Source organism: Sipha flava, unplaced genomic scaffold, assembly GCF_003268045.1.
Source record: "Sipha flava isolate LNK unplaced genomic scaffold, YSA_version1 43_pilon_pilon, whole genome shotgun sequence".
Classification (NCBI taxonomy): domain Eukaryota; kingdom Metazoa; phylum Arthropoda; class Insecta; order Hemiptera; family Aphididae; genus Sipha; species Sipha flava.
This window is the reverse complement of record NW_020273171.1, coordinates 807,145-822,623: the sequence shown is the minus strand read 5'-3', so window position 1 is coordinate 822,623 and position 15,479 is coordinate 807,145. Positions and strand designations below refer to the sequence as shown.

At 26.3% G+C, this 15,479-nt stretch overlaps 3 protein-coding genes across 9 annotated transcripts; all 3 read right to left on the bottom strand.

Annotated features, from left to right (window-relative positions):
• Positions 1-1,355: 1,355 nt before the first annotated feature.
• Positions 1,356-4,975, bottom strand: LOC112689429. 3 transcript variants are annotated; one of them, XM_025563139.1, is made up of 5 exons: positions 4,699-4,975; positions 3,006-3,094; positions 2,767-2,916; positions 2,568-2,675; positions 1,356-1,865 (listed from the first exon to the last, which is right to left on the bottom strand). In XM_025563139.1, exons 1-5 carry the CDS (start codon positions 4,751-4,753, stop codon positions 1,542-1,544), a joined length of 726 nt encoding a protein of 241 aa, XP_025418924.1. In that variant the 5' UTR covers positions 4,754-4,975; the 3' UTR covers positions 1,356-1,541. The 3 variants fall into 3 exon arrangements, with proteins under 3 accessions (XP_025418924.1, XP_025418925.1, XP_025418927.1); XM_025563140.1 differs by lacking the exon at positions 4,699-4,975 and adding an exon at positions 4,286-4,672; XM_025563142.1 differs by lacking the exons at positions 2,568-2,675; positions 2,767-2,916 and having other exon boundaries at positions 4,699-4,972.
• A 231-nt stretch (positions 4,976-5,206) lies between these two features.
• LOC112689428 lies at positions 5,207-6,532 on the bottom strand. Of its 2 annotated transcripts, XR_003149125.1 has the most exons (3): positions 5,743-6,532; positions 5,537-5,612; positions 5,404-5,478 (listed from the first exon to the last, which is right to left on the bottom strand). XR_003149125.1 is itself a non-coding variant. In XM_025563138.1 (2 exons), the coding sequence occupies exons 1-2, from the start codon at positions 5,640-5,642 to the stop codon at positions 5,282-5,284; spliced, it is 303 nt and encodes a 100-aa protein (XP_025418923.1). In that variant the 5' UTR covers positions 5,643-5,734; the 3' UTR covers positions 5,207-5,281. The 2 variants fall into 2 exon arrangements, 1 of the variants encoding a protein (XP_025418923.1); XM_025563138.1 differs by lacking the exon at positions 5,743-6,532 and having other exon boundaries at positions 5,207-5,478; positions 5,537-5,734.
• A 593-nt stretch (positions 6,533-7,125) lies between these two features.
• Positions 7,126-15,413, bottom strand: LOC112689348. Of its 4 annotated transcripts, none has more exons than XM_025563015.1 (16): positions 15,033-15,413; positions 14,102-14,149; positions 12,657-12,747; positions 12,460-12,576; positions 12,244-12,351; positions 11,519-11,632; positions 11,198-11,457; positions 10,956-11,121; positions 10,214-10,349; positions 9,886-10,051; positions 9,426-9,796; positions 8,873-9,050; positions 8,492-8,766; positions 8,253-8,418; positions 7,823-8,161; positions 7,126-7,744 (listed from the first exon to the last, which is right to left on the bottom strand). In XM_025563015.1, exons 2-16 carry the CDS (start codon positions 14,138-14,140, stop codon positions 7,325-7,327), a joined length of 2,946 nt encoding a protein of 981 aa, XP_025418800.1. In that variant the 5' UTR covers positions 14,141-14,149; positions 15,033-15,413; the 3' UTR covers positions 7,126-7,324. The 4 variants fall into 4 exon arrangements, with proteins under 4 accessions (XP_025418800.1, XP_025418799.1, XP_025418801.1 ...); XM_025563014.1 differs by having other exon boundaries at positions 7,127-7,744; positions 12,244-12,363; positions 15,033-15,412; XM_025563016.1 differs by lacking the exons at positions 14,102-14,149; positions 15,033-15,413 and adding an exon at positions 13,174-13,191 and having other exon boundaries at positions 7,127-7,744; positions 12,244-12,363.
• Between the last annotated feature and the right edge of the window lie 66 nt (positions 15,414-15,479).

Sequence of the window (15,479 nt, the reverse complement as noted above, 5' to 3'; positions counted from 1 at the left end):
GTTTTGTATTGTATATTCTAATTGCTTTTTACTTGAATTACTATTTTTAAAGGTTTTGTCCAAAATTTTTTTTTGAGTTATAATACAATTTTCGTTGGTCTAAATGTGAAATAAATTATTATTGTTAAATAATCCATATTTTAGTCATTACTAATCTTTAATTTCGCATTTTTTGAATACTTTTGGCAGAATAATCAAAAATATTCAAATGCTTACATAAACAATAAATTGAATTATTAATTTTTTTTTTTTTTGAGATTTCACATGTCTCAGATTTTATCATTTTTGTTGCTTATATCTCATAGGCATTTTGGCTGCGATAAATTTCTATAAACTTAATCACAACAGTCGATCAAACATGATTAAATTTGCCATCGTTTTTATTTTATTAGTTAACTACTCAGTCTAAAAAGTAAAAAAATAAAAGCACAAGTTTAAATTAAGATATATATTTAAAAAAACACAAAATAGCAGCCATCTTTAAAAATACAAACTGATCCACTTAACCTCTTTCACTTAGAATTGTTTTTTCGAGAACAACGATACATCGGTTTCAAGTACAGCAATATAATTTACCTATTCCTGTATCTCATCCGAGCATGGAGTCTCATTAAATCTCGGAGTTTTGCTCTTTTTTTCAACGATTGATACCTGTGTTGTTTATAAAATTCTAATGTAACTATTTTAAACCGCAGTTAACGAAGTTGTGTCCCTAAAAATGAAATAAATTTAAATCGATATTATACACAAGGATATAATATGTTGTTTGGTAACTTGAAATAAAAATGTTTGTACAAATTCAAATCCAGAAATCTGTCTATTATATTGTTGTATAAATAGGTACCTAGGTATACTATATAAGACTTACCGAATAAAAGTCGATTCTGCCCATTATTATTGTCGTGTAGAGATAAGGTGTGCAAGGAGCTACAAATATTGTCATTATACGTTTACGATAATTATTACTTACAAATGTATACTTTTTTAGACATTATTATTTTTGTAAATACTTATAATTATTATTATTAATATTATATACAGATACTATATGGTAATTAGTATTAGTAAAAATTTATTTATAATAGTAATTACTAATTACTATTATAAATAAATATAACGGAACAATTTTTATCCTTGTGTAAAATGTAATATACATAATTTATGTGTGATATTGTAATTGAAAAATGTATCAATTTATGTATACAACTTATGAATGTACCTGTATATTTTACGGCCACACCTCTGTATTTGGGACACAACTCGTTTGCAGTCTTTTAAACTATAAATTCATTTTTTTTTTTTTTGTTGGAATTTTCTCAGTCAAATAAGTAAATGAATAAACGTAAAACACTATGTGATCAATAACACATCTCAGCTCTTGTATAATAGTATAAATTATAGTTAATAAATTACACAAAGCAATGTGTTAATATATCGCTTGACACAAAGGAGTTCTATCAAAAATATATATATATACCACAACGATAAACACAAAACACACAAGTGGTATAATGTACACGGAGAGTCGGAGACAAAAATAGTCATTTACTGCTGGAACTTCCCAATACCAGGGACTCGAAACCCTCGTCCGAGATGCTGTTGCTCGTCGACAGTTTTGTCTTGGCGGGTTCGGATTTCAAGACAGCGAAAAAATTCGATTGGACATCGACTGAAGGTACGGCAACCGATGGCCTGACCTCAGTGGCCCGACGACGGAACGGCGTACGAAGATTCATCGGTTTTCCTGGTGTGTTTTTATTGTTTGTCATCCAAAGTTTAATCTGCTGTAACTTCACCTTAGCCTTTGATATCATATGAAACGTGTAACCAACCGTAATCAACAGTTCAAAAGTCGACGCTGTAAACTGAAATTATAAAATTCAATGTAAAAACCAGTCATTACCAACCGTTTAAGCACACATTCGATTTTCAATTATTAAAGCTCGAGAGTTTAGGAGATGCTAATACTATTTACCTAAATTAACTCGAGAGTTACACGTATTTGACATACTTTATGAATATAATAATATAATATACTTTACGTACTTATGAAATATTTTAATTCCAAAATTAAATTAATTATAAATTAACAACATTAAATAAAATAGAAGTATAAGATTCAATTTTTAAAAAAGTATATTTCTTAATATAAGATCAACACTCAATAACTTCCATAAAAATATGAAATAAATTAACAAAAAAAAGAATTTTAATTTTTAATTATTTTTTAAAGGCGCTTTGACAACGCCCTCTATGCTTGGAATGTTGTATATAGTTATATCTAAAGGCAGCTAGGGGGGATTTGGGGGCTTAGATCTTACATACTCCCATGCTTTCCTAAATTAAAAATAATAATAACTGGTTTCAATTTTTTTTTTTTTATGTCGGAGATAATTTTTTCAATACACGAAATAATTATTTAATCTAAAAATTCTGGTTTTCAGTATAATCGAAGACGTATTATAGTAGCCTCCCAATAATTCGAACCTCCATAATTCAAAAACCACAACAAATCAAATTAAATCATTGATCACCCGAGAAAAATTCTACATAATTAGCATTACAACCTGCAGAATTTCAAGTTTATCGATCCCTGTGCGAAAACTGCAGCCATCAAGACGCAACAATACATAAGATTTGCAAAATTTCGTTTCACATAATTCCATCTTCAAATTCTACACAATACATTAATTTTTCTGACTTAAAATCCATAATTAATTATACACTAAATTTTATTGATATATATATATATTTAGGTATACATACATTTAAGGAATCGCGAAATCGTTTTTTTAATACTTTATTAGTCTTTATCAATTCTTTTATTGTTGCATTTTTAGTATTTTCCGATAAAATATAATTTATAAACATTATTTTGCACAACGACATATAATATGCATCACTTTTATCTGTTTTCTAGGAAATAGTATCAAACCCAAGATTAATGCGTATATTTTTAGTATTGAGTCTAATTTGATATTTTATTTTATATTTATCATATATACCTTTAGAATTTGACAAGTTCTTCGACGTACATCTTCTTCATTCGCAATTTTCATTTGTTGTTTGATGAACTCCAATTTGTCCTTTTCAGCTATAAATTCAAATTATAAAAGATACTTCGTAATTTGTTAGGTATATATAATTATTGTACAGTCTACATTATAATATTACAACACATAAGTTATGCCATTGATTATTGCTATGTATAAACTTATATGGTTATATTATACTTCCATGGGTGCCCGGAGGGGGGGGACAAGAGGGGGCATTTGCCCCCCCTGCAATTCAATAGAATGTTGAATATTTTAACTTTTATTTTGATTTATCAACATTTTATCGATATTTTTACTTTAGTGTGTACCGTGTGGTGTTGTAGATCGTAATAACAATATATTATAAGGTGTACCTACAAAATAATGCGTATTACATTAATCGCCTAGTGTGTAAACCACTTATGACGATCGACGCACCACGCACACATAGCTTCAGTTTTTATTTAACTAATTTTTTAGGTTGTAAGGAATATATTTTTTAATGTTCTTTTTGGTGTTGGATTTCATATAATTCTAACACAATTCGTAGTTTACAAGGAATAAACTTTTTTTAATGTATTTTTTTTTGTGTTTGATTTCATTATGCCCCCCCTGATAAATTTCTTGCGGGCGCCCATGTATATTTCTATATAATGTCATATTTTCAATTTTTTCTAAAAAATGAGTAATTTTATAATATTATAAAAATACATATAAGGTATGAATTAATAATTATATAATTATACTAATATTTTTATAAAAAAATTACAATCAAATGATATAAATTAATGTTTTCTCTGTATCTTCGCAGTAAAATGCCAGTGTAAGGACGTCGAGTGATTTACATAAAAAAGTTAATTAGTTAATCATATGAGACAGCTCTGTTGATCAAAAATAATGTACGTAGATAATTGAGCAAAAACAACCCAGTTTTATGACTGTTGATAATTTGTTCCAATTCGTAGTAATATCACAGATTATATTATAATATACTAAACAGCTAGACCCAAGGATCAACTGAATGAGCAAGTAGGGATGTAGAAGAAATATTAACTTCATGGATGGCTGATATTAAATCTAAAGACTGTTCAATGACAATAAATTTGTGTAGTTCCAAAAAAATCGGACCATGAACTCGGGTAAGCTATTAAATGATATAAAGTGTACAGCGAGGATAGGATAAGTTTTATCGCAGGAATCCCTAGTAATGAATTATTATTATAAAAAATATGAGATATATCATCATTTACCAATAGCCTTCGTAAATGACGTCATTGGCCGGTGAAAGTAGTAAATTTTAATTTAAAATGCTCTTTTTAAAACATTTACCAACATTATTGAATCTTTTACCAACTATTATCTTTCACCGTAACATATTCAAACGAGAATATAATATGTGTTACTAAGCAAATTTAATTTAATTTTGTATAATTGCACATTAAAATTAAATACCAATTCTTATTAGTATAGGTAATTTTCAACACGAAAGCTTAAGATTTAACGGAGTCGGCAAAAAACCTCAATGGCTTGTAAACGCAAAAAAAATAAATAAATATCTTTTATCTTATCTATTCGTTCAGAAATGAGAAATTTTTTTAATGCGTTGCTTTCAAATGATTACAAATATGATAAACGCCCAAACCTCTTTTTGAGAGTGTCTTACCGGCTTTTTTAAATCCATGGTCAATCTTTGATTTTAGTTGTATTTTCAAGTTCATATTATACTCGGCCAATTCATTTTCATTCTTATTATTTATACATTTTAATCGTGTATTTAACGCAGCTAGAAACGATTACATAATAATAATTATACAAATTATAACTAGAACCCGGATTTATATGCATTTGCATATTTGTTTATAAATGCATATTTAATGGTTTTTAATAAATGAACTATTTTAATTCAAAGTAAATTTTTTAATCGCCTCGAATAGACATGATAGGTTTTAAGTTTCAAAAATATTATTTTAAAAGATTTGTATTTTTTTTAATTTTTTTATTTTATTTATAATCTCGTTTTTAAGTTTCCTAAAAGTTTTAGATTGATTTAAATGATTTGAAATATAAAACAGTGGATATTATAATTTTTTTTGTTTTTGATAAAATATTTAGAATTTTATTTGGTATAAAAGTGTGGTAAAAAAAAAAAACATATTTTATAAAGTGTAACATAATGCATATAAAGCCACTTTTTCTTTGCATATTTTCATCATATTTGAATTTTTAAATGCATATAAATTCGGGCTCTAGTCATAACTTAACCATTTTAGCGGTATCATGTAATTTTTTGTCGGCAAACTTTGTTTTTGTTCTTCCACATTAAGTCTATTAAGAATGGTTTTGTATTTCAAAAGGTCTCGTTTTTTTGTTTCGTAATCCTTGTAAATCTCTTCAATTTCTAAAGCATCGTTATTTATTATCTTCATAATTTCAGACGTTCTATCTATTATGATAACATGAGTGATTATAATATATATGAATATGTAAATAACATTTTATACCTTTAATATCACGCTTAGTTTGATAGAAGTTGGTTTCACTAAAAATCCGTTCATTTTTCGCCTTTACTAATAAATTCTGAAACAACCGGACGTTGTTTTCATTCATGACGAGATGTTATAAATCATTATTAATTATAATAACTACTAACTATCGATGGAACGAAATTTAACCATAGAGTTTAATAATCTGCACAACAATTAATTACCTAGGTTTTTCTCCGACGGTATTAAATGTTTCATGCATTTCGTTGGATTGAAAACTACATGGAGTAATTTTTTCAAACGACTGTTGTTTTTAAAATTATTTTTGTGAACTAAATATTTATCATATGATCTTAGTTCAAATTTCTTGCTAGGTATACATTTCAAAATATAAAATAAAAAAAAAGCATTTTATTAATTCTGTTACACAGTGCATTCATATGTATAATTCTATCATTCTGTCTCAACTATATTAAAAGCTATTTCAAAATACTCACTGATTCATGGTTCATAGTTTTCTTTATCTTTAAATACAGATTTATATAAAAATAATTATTGAACATATCAATATTGGATTATCTATCGATTAACACTAATAGTAAATTTACCTGGCATTATTTCATAACAACTATTAATGCTGAATTAATTCAGATATTTCATGTTTCATGCTAATTTCAAGAACTATAGGAGCTAAATACAGTCAAGTGTATACAATTAATATATGTAATGCATTTGAACACCAAGATTTCCATTATCCAATATGCGTGTAACACCAACCATTATTCACATTTCAAGTGCAGAAAATTACAATTGCTCCATCACAGAATAAAGGGTAAAGACTTTAAGACCCAGTCACTCTAACACCTTTTTTATATTTATTTGGCTACATAAAATCTTTTAATAACCATTTTTAATATATAAATAAATAAACAAATAGTTAATATCTATATAGAAACAAATAAATAGATAAAAGTTTAGTATGAAAAATTTGTCAGGTATACACAACTACATATATATATCTTTTATATTTTTTTCATACTTAGTTACGATTTTGTGGACTTTATTTATACCTAATTTTGATTTTTTATTTGAAACCAATCATATTTTATAAATATAATAATCCAACCTAAGATTTTATTTATTTATTAATTTACGAGTATTAACCATTTAATAACTTAAATTTTAATTTAATTTTTTATTATTTTGTAAATTATTTATAGATAATAATTCTTATAAAGTTTTTGCAACCAAGTTTAAACTATAAATATTAAATTTGGTTAATTTTTAAATGAATACCTTTTATGAAGTGTGTACACGAGTTGTTAAAATTACATTATATACATAATTATATTAGACATTTTTTTTTTTTTTTTTTTAATAGATCATATTAAATAATGGTTTTGAAAATAATATACAGTAATTAAAATACATAATTATTCATAAAAATAGTTTCAGAACATTTTGAATTCCTTAAAAAGTTCATGAATCTGAATTGGAGTAAATATCTTATACATTTTATTTTACAATGGAAAGCAAGATGTACACTTTTAAGTTATTTACATAATAAAAATAAAATTACTTAAATAAAATGAAACAAAATTATTACAATGACAATTTTACTTTACGTATTCGATTTAGGCTTAGTGACCAGTAATTATTTATACAAAATAATAAATTAAATAATTATGTCATTAATATCTTCATATCGAAGTTTACACATCATAGTTAAACAAAAAAAAAAAAAAAAAAATACCTCTCAAATTATATTTGTAAATTTCTTACAAAAAAGAAACACTACATATATCTTTAAAGATCATTAAACTGTTCAGCTAAATTAACTCGAGTCGTCCCTTTAAAAGGAATTTTAATTACTTTAGTTTTAGCACCAAGCATCATAGTTTCTAATAATTTTTCAAGAGCTGAAACAGAAAGTATATCAACGTTATTATCTGCTGTGTCTTTATCTTTTTCTTTTTCGGCAACAGGTTCTTCACCGGGACGTAGTCTCGGTTTCCTTGTTCGCAATATAGGTATATGGTTATTGCCAGGTTCTTTAGTATGTGATAATTCTAAATTGTAGCCAATAGAATGCTGATTTTGTTGATATTGAGCAATAAATGTGTCAGTTACACGGAGCAACTCATGAGTTAATCCCCAAACAAGATGGGTTAATGTTTTAGAGAGTTTTTTGAGACAATCAATAACGTGACAGTTGGTTGTTGCAGACTAAAATAATAATATATCAGTTAAATATAATATCTAAAAAATTTATATGTATTTAAAGTATCATAATAATATACTTACTTGGCTCACATAAGCAGGAATAATCAATAAAGCTTTAATACCAAAACATTTCTCTAATTCATCTTCAACACTGCTACTGAATTCTATATTTATCAATTCCAAAATCCTCAGTTTTTCAAGATTTCTGATTACAATAAAAACATCTTGTGCAAAATTTTCCCATTTACCAACACAATTTTCTAATCTCAAGGAAGTTAAATTGTTAAATCTTTTTAGTAGTCTTGCAAAATCTTTGGATAAAAAACTGCAGTCACCAATCTCCAAAAACTCTAAACCTGTTGAGATAGATTCCATACTACTAGACCAATCGACAGGGAATGATTTAATAGAGGTTAATGCCTGAATAATAATAATAATAAAAATAAAATAAAAATAAAAATAGTAAATTTTATATTATTTTAGAGTAAGATTGATAATCAACATAACTTACTAAAGTTTTTAAATTTATTAATTTATCAAATGATGGAAGAACTGATAACTTTAATCCACATGGACTTTTTAGCCTTAGTTCAGTAAGGTTTGTCAGTTGTCCTAAATATCCCAAATTCAAAGTCATAATTTCATTAGAATTTTTTGAATCTTTAGGATTTGGATTTCTATATAAAAAAAAAAAAAACCAACATATAAAATTAGAAATTTCAGAAAAAAAAATTGTTTTTCAAGTATTACTTTAATGATGTAGCATTAAGTACACTAAGTTGGGGTAATGAATAAATGATATCTTCGACTACATGGGTTGGACATCTATATAATTCAATTGTTTTTAATTTTGTAGCTTTTTTAATAGCTATTGAAAATCGCAGCCAAAAATTCTCAAATTCATCAACTTTAGAAGGCATTAACATACGTCGAGAGTCCAATGAAACTGTACCTTGATTATTAATAGTTTCAACAAATTTATTCCAATCATAAACCATAGAATTCTTTAAACGAACATTTTGCCACTGAAAATGTTTATTATTATATAGAAATAAAAGACTAAGTCAATGATAAAATATAAATTTATATTTTATGAATATACAAATATCTCATAAGTTAAATATTACTTACTAAAAGTCTATTCATTGCAATTATATGCCAAGCAGTACATACTCGGGAAGCTGATAACAGTTCTTGCACTTTTAAATGACTAAAAACATATCTCATCGCTTTTACCATGTGATTGAATGATTCCATGAATGCCATATGAGAAGGCATTTCTTTAAGTGAACCATTCATTTCAGGGTTTCTATAATAATTTGACAAAAAAAGAGATAGTTAACAATTAATTGATTTTAAAATAAAGACAAGCACATAAATATGTTTTTATGTTCTCGACCAGGCACATATAAAGACCACTAGCTTTAAACATGCAAACAAAAATAGGCCTTAGAACATGTATGAAATAAATATTAATTATAAAATAGGGGTTGAAAGGAATTTAGGAATGTAGACTTTCCGCTCAAATCTGAAAACAAACAATCAAATGATTAAAGTAATAAAAAAAAAAGAAAATTTAACTTACTCCCATTCATACAAACAAGACCAATGACCAATGCTACTGTGTGCCTGGTCAATATTACATTCCCCCCAAAAAAAAAGGGAAAATAAAATATTTACTCACTCATCTAAATATTTAGGCTCTTGAACAACACAGGTCATCAAACTAGGTCCTCGGGTTTGTTTCATTTCATAAACATATTGTTCATGAAAAATTCCATCGACCATAGCTGTTTCAATGACATTTCCTTGACACATTATCGTTTTTAAAACAGAGTTATTTTCATCACTACGTTCATCATCACTTTCGTAATTGGATTCATCAGATTTCATAATAGGTGTTCTATCAATAAAAAAATTAGGTCTGTCTGATGTCTGATGAACTTGTCGTATACGAATTGGTTCAACACGTAATTGTTCTATTTCAGGAACACCAACTACAGAATGAGATGACTCAACTCGCTTATTTTTATTACGTACATAGGATCGACAATTCTAGAATAGGAGGAGGGAAAAAAGCAAAAAATACCCAATAAATATTTAACTTAAAATGAAAATTGTTTACATATATAGTATTCACTTACTATGCATACATAACCAACAATTTTTAGACTAGCATTTAAATTGACACAAGCTGGATGATAATAGACCAAACATTGGGCACACATTAAAGTAGCAGGTTCATGGCTGTTGGGACAACGTATCCCACACGGGGCCTGCATAATAACTTCTCCATCTGATGTTGACAACCTATTTTTATCCATTCACGTATATGGTTTGATTGAGGAAGGATTATGAAGGAAGTGTAAGGAAAACAACCCCTTAATTATGCATTACATTTATAAAGCCAATTAAAAAACTACAAAGCAAACAACTATTTAAGCAACAAGAAAAATAAAATAAATAGTTTACCGTCTTTTAATATGGTCAACATTTACTTCAGCATCATCAGTTTTTGGCGATGATACTTTAGGTGTTACACTAGATTGAATAGCTTGCCAATCTTCAGCTATATATTCTGGTGTAGATGAAGGCTCTTCTACATTGCCTGTCAAAAATTATGAATAATATAGCAAAATGATGCAAAAGAGATGTTTTTATTAATGTAGTCATAGTAAAATATATTTTTATTACAATTGGTACAGTTAAATCTGTTTGAGGTAAACCCTTAATGTAGAAATATAGTTGTACATTTTATTTGATTCTTTTTAGGGTATTTTTTACTATGATTTAAAATTAGATGTTTGTTTCATTTAAAAAAATTAATTTATACAGAATATTAGGTTTAATACTGTTTAAACAGATTGTTATAATAATAACTAAGTATCAGTTAAATATGATTATTTAACTAAAAATAATAAATAAATAAAAAAAATATCAATTATATAGATGTTTGACCAAATTAAATTATACAGATAAGGAAATTCAATCAATATGGCAATAAATATTTAGTAATAAACAAGTTTCTAACTGTATGTAAAGTGTTTACAGACAAGTTTCTACATCATTTATGATTCAGCTTGGAAATTTATTGTACTAATTGAAATAGATGTACATTTTTAAACATAAGACAGAAATGTAATATAATTTTATTTCTATATCAAGTGTTGAACTTAACTTAAGAAAAATTAATAATTACAAAAAAAATATTTACTATTATCTTTTTTAGATTTGGATTTCGACATCTTGACATTTTTAAAAACAATTTTCATTTTACTTGCAGACTTGTTATTTTCATTATCCGACAGTTCATAATCAAAAGGCCGTACAGGTGTTTTTACTTTTTTAGGTTTAACAGCAACACCGACAAATGAATCTTCCTAAAATGTACAATAAATTGAATATAAATATAAATACTCAACAATAAAATATAATATTTACATTTAATTTAATTACTTTAGATAATTTAGTATTGGCATCCCTAATAAGTTCCTTTGTTCGGTCATTCATGCCAATAGGCTGTTTTAAAAATGTAAAACTTTCTATAGTTAACGGATTTTCATCAGTCAGTGTTGAATCCAATTGTTCTTGAATTTCTCTTAATGACCGAAGCTTTCGATTAATTGGAGAATAGTAATAAACATCACCACTTCTATTAGCTCTATTAATAGATGAAGAATCACCAGTATTTCTATACACTAATTCTCGCTTCCATCCTAAAAAATAATTTTAACTCATAAAAAAACACATACATTAAAGTTAATACATTTTACTTACCATATTCAAAAGGAAGTTTAAAAATTGGATCACTAATATCAACATTCTGTTTTCGACCAGTACTACGACGGGTTTTAGATGTAGAAGTAAGGTTGAATGTTGGAGTTGTAAGTTCTAAAAGTATTAATAAAATTGAATAATTAAATATATGGAAGAATAAAACAGTTGTCAATTATCTTAAATGTAATATTATTAAATATTATTTTCTTTGAATTTAATGATATTTAAAATAAAGATTGTGAGTTAAGTATAAGTTTTTTTTCTTTAAAATAATGTTTTAACTAATATCACAAAAAAAAAAAAAAAAAAACTACCGAAATACATTTTAAATTTAATATCAATAATTTTAAATAATATGGATAGTACAAATAGCTAACTATTGATAAGGTTAATAACTGAAATCATAGTAAATATATGATATACATTTTATTATACTATTGGTTCATGGTATTAGTTATAAGTTAATTTTTAATATTTTAATCAATTATATATATATATAAGAAACTTATATAGTATAAGTGATATCGGCACATCCCTAATTTAAACTATAATATTTTCCTAAATACCATAAATTTAATTCAGTCAAGTAGAATCATTTCTGAATCGCCTATTAAATAAACAAAGACAGATAATGGGTATCTTATATTTTTAAAGCATTTACTTAATTATGAATGAAAACTAACTTTAGGGCATTAACTAATATTGATTGAATGTTGATCACTTACCCAAATTTGATGGAACATCAGATTCCGATGATTCTATTGTTTCGGTGCGTACATTATCTTTTTTAATTCTTTTATTAGAACATCGACCATATTTTGTATCACTTGTTTCTGGTGAAGATACTTAAATATTAAAATATTAAATGAATACAATAAAATTAAAGTACAAACATTTTTGGTAGTTTTAAGAAATCTTAAAAGATAATATTTATTATTTACCATTTGATTGGGAGTGTTTTTTCTTATTACTAAAATGATTGTTATTGACAATAGGACTGCTTACTTCATCATCTTCCATAGGTATACCTTTTTCTTTATAAAGTTCTTTTTTAACAGCTAAATATAATATTTTAATGTAATAAACTTGACACACTTATAAGAACTTTAGAATTATACATTCACAATATTCTACTCACATTGTTTACTATTTTCAATACGAATTAATGTTGCATCATTTACATCAAATCCAGCAAAATTTTCTTCCGATTCTAAAATATTATTAGATTCCTGCAATATAAATTGGCCAATATTAAGATATTTTTAGAATGCATAAATAAAAATAAATACATAAATATCAAATACTTAGATTATGATATTGAAAATGATTTGAATATACTTAGTAGGAGCAATCTTATTTTATTTACGAAAAAAAGATAATTCAAACTAAATTCTAGTTTCAGTAGTTTTTTTCCAAATATAGAGGTCAACAATGGATAAAATTATCACATATTCTGTTAAGAATGATGGGAATGTATCCAACAATAAATCAATAAATGGTAATTTAGAACTTAATACATTTTTAAAATTTATGAAATAAATGAGCATTATCTGATAATATAAAATAATAACTAAATATTTATATTACACTTAATAATAGACAATTTAAAATAAGCAGAAAAAATGTTGACAAATAAAATAAAGAATTTAACTAACCATTAAGAGAATAATATTTTATAACTTGAATAGTCAAAAACCAAATACAAAAGGTACTAAACTGTCATTGGATAAGAAAAAGCTTTAGGTGTACATTTGTCAGTACTCTATGAATTGAGAGACATGTGTCAGTGATACCAACATAGAAACCTTCTTTAAAAATACTTCATAATAGAGTATATAATTTTTTAAAATATATGATTTAAGTATATACTATTAATTGCTGACAAATAACTAATGCATTAATTAATACTTTTACAAACATTTTTTTCAAATAATTATTTAGTAATATAATCTACATAAAATACATTATATATCTAAAAGATAACAAAAAATTTCCACAAGTGTAAAAAACAAGTTAGTAATATTCTTAGTATACAAGAAAAACAAAACAATCAATATATTTTTTTGAAATATATCATCAAAAGGGTAAAAATTAAATAATATTTATAACGTTAACATCCTAGCTGTGACCATATTCATACTATTTAATTATGTATTAGATTCTAAAACATAATTAAATAGTATATTTATAATTTATTATTGAACTGAGACAGTTAGTTAACATTCAGAAGTTTACTGAAAGTAAATGTTTGGTTAATATAAACATACATTTGACATCATATTGTAATCATAAGCTTACGTTTTAGAGACAGAATAAATGAAATATGTTAAAATTTCTAAAAAAAAATCATTTTTTTTTTTAAATTTATTTTTAAAACTAACATTTATAAATTGTACTGATAACTAATTGATTTCTTGAAATAAAAAGATATATTACAGTTCAATGATAAACCACGTACAATGAAACTAAAAATTTGACGGACAACATTTAATGAGTACATATAAATGATGTAAATAAATACATATTTCAATTTTCATATATTACAAATTTATACCTATTATAAAACATGTATTTCTCACTTACTTTTAATTTAGAAGATTTCCCGACGTCTAATTTTTTCATTATTGATACCTAGGAATAAAATAAAATAATTAATGATTTTCAAGCTTTTCCCTTGAGAATTATTTTAATGGTAATTAGTAGTAAATGCTTAGATACAAATAATTTAAGGTGGTAACGTTAGTTATAACAATAACAACCCAATATAAATTTAGCTATGGTCTTTAATTTTAAAATGTTTTGCTTTGCTTATTTTATAATATAAAGAAAAATATTATAAAATAAATAATATAGTAAATAAAAGTAGGTAGTTTAAATTACCATGTAGGTTCAATCGTTTATGAAATATGTATGTAATTAAATGCACACAAATCAATTGTGCTACCAATTTATTAAATAAGAACAATACTTTTCCCCAATTATCATACTTTCATACTTATATGCAATTTTTGACACATAGATTATAAGAGAGGTGTGAATTAATATAAGCAAATGAATGCGGGGAAAAATTCAGAAACTTGATGATGTATCTCTCACATAACAAATGTTCACAAAACTAGCTTTTATTACACCAAGTCAGATAATATACATAAATACATATTAAATTAAAATTCACCAATCAGGGGGGGGGGCTTGAATTACCCAAAGTCAAGGCATTGTGTTAAAAACAATATCAGTTAGTGTATTTCTTTTGGAGTTCAAACTTAAACTTAGCAAAACATACAACGACAAGACCACACGGGCATACAATCCAATAAGTCAATCAATAAAAGCAGCAATTGGATGTATGGGCTACAATACACAGACAATATCGAGATCAAATAGAAATCTAGGAATAATTATTATTATATTAATTCATAACATCTTCCTCAAAAAATAAGTTTTTCCATTTTAACGTTGAAATATTCCTGTAAAATGCGATTAAGTATACTATGGGTAATGCAACGGTACGTACTTAAGAGTGAATGCGGACGGTGGCACTGTAGCCGAAAAGCAAATCTCAGACGAGTGTTTGCCGAATTTGACAGTGGTTAGACCAGAAGAGGCGCAGCGCTCGGCAGGCGTGTGCACAGAGCGTAGAGGACAGCAGTCGATGAATGCCGGGACTCACATGAATGCGAACGTCTTCCTTTGAACGCGTACCAATCACAGCAATTAACAACGACGGCCGCTTATGTGCGTACGCATCACAAACTCCGTAATATATGAATGGCTACACTCTTGATAACTGGGAATTCTCCGTGGCAGCTCGAGATGAACGCTAACGTAGTAAAACACTTCAACGGAAATAAAAGCGGGAATTGTGAGAAACGCGGCGAGGAATAACGATATGGTGGGGGGAGAAAAAAACAAACAAAAAATAGTGGACGCGGTACGGTACGCAGTATGGCGGAGCGTGAGA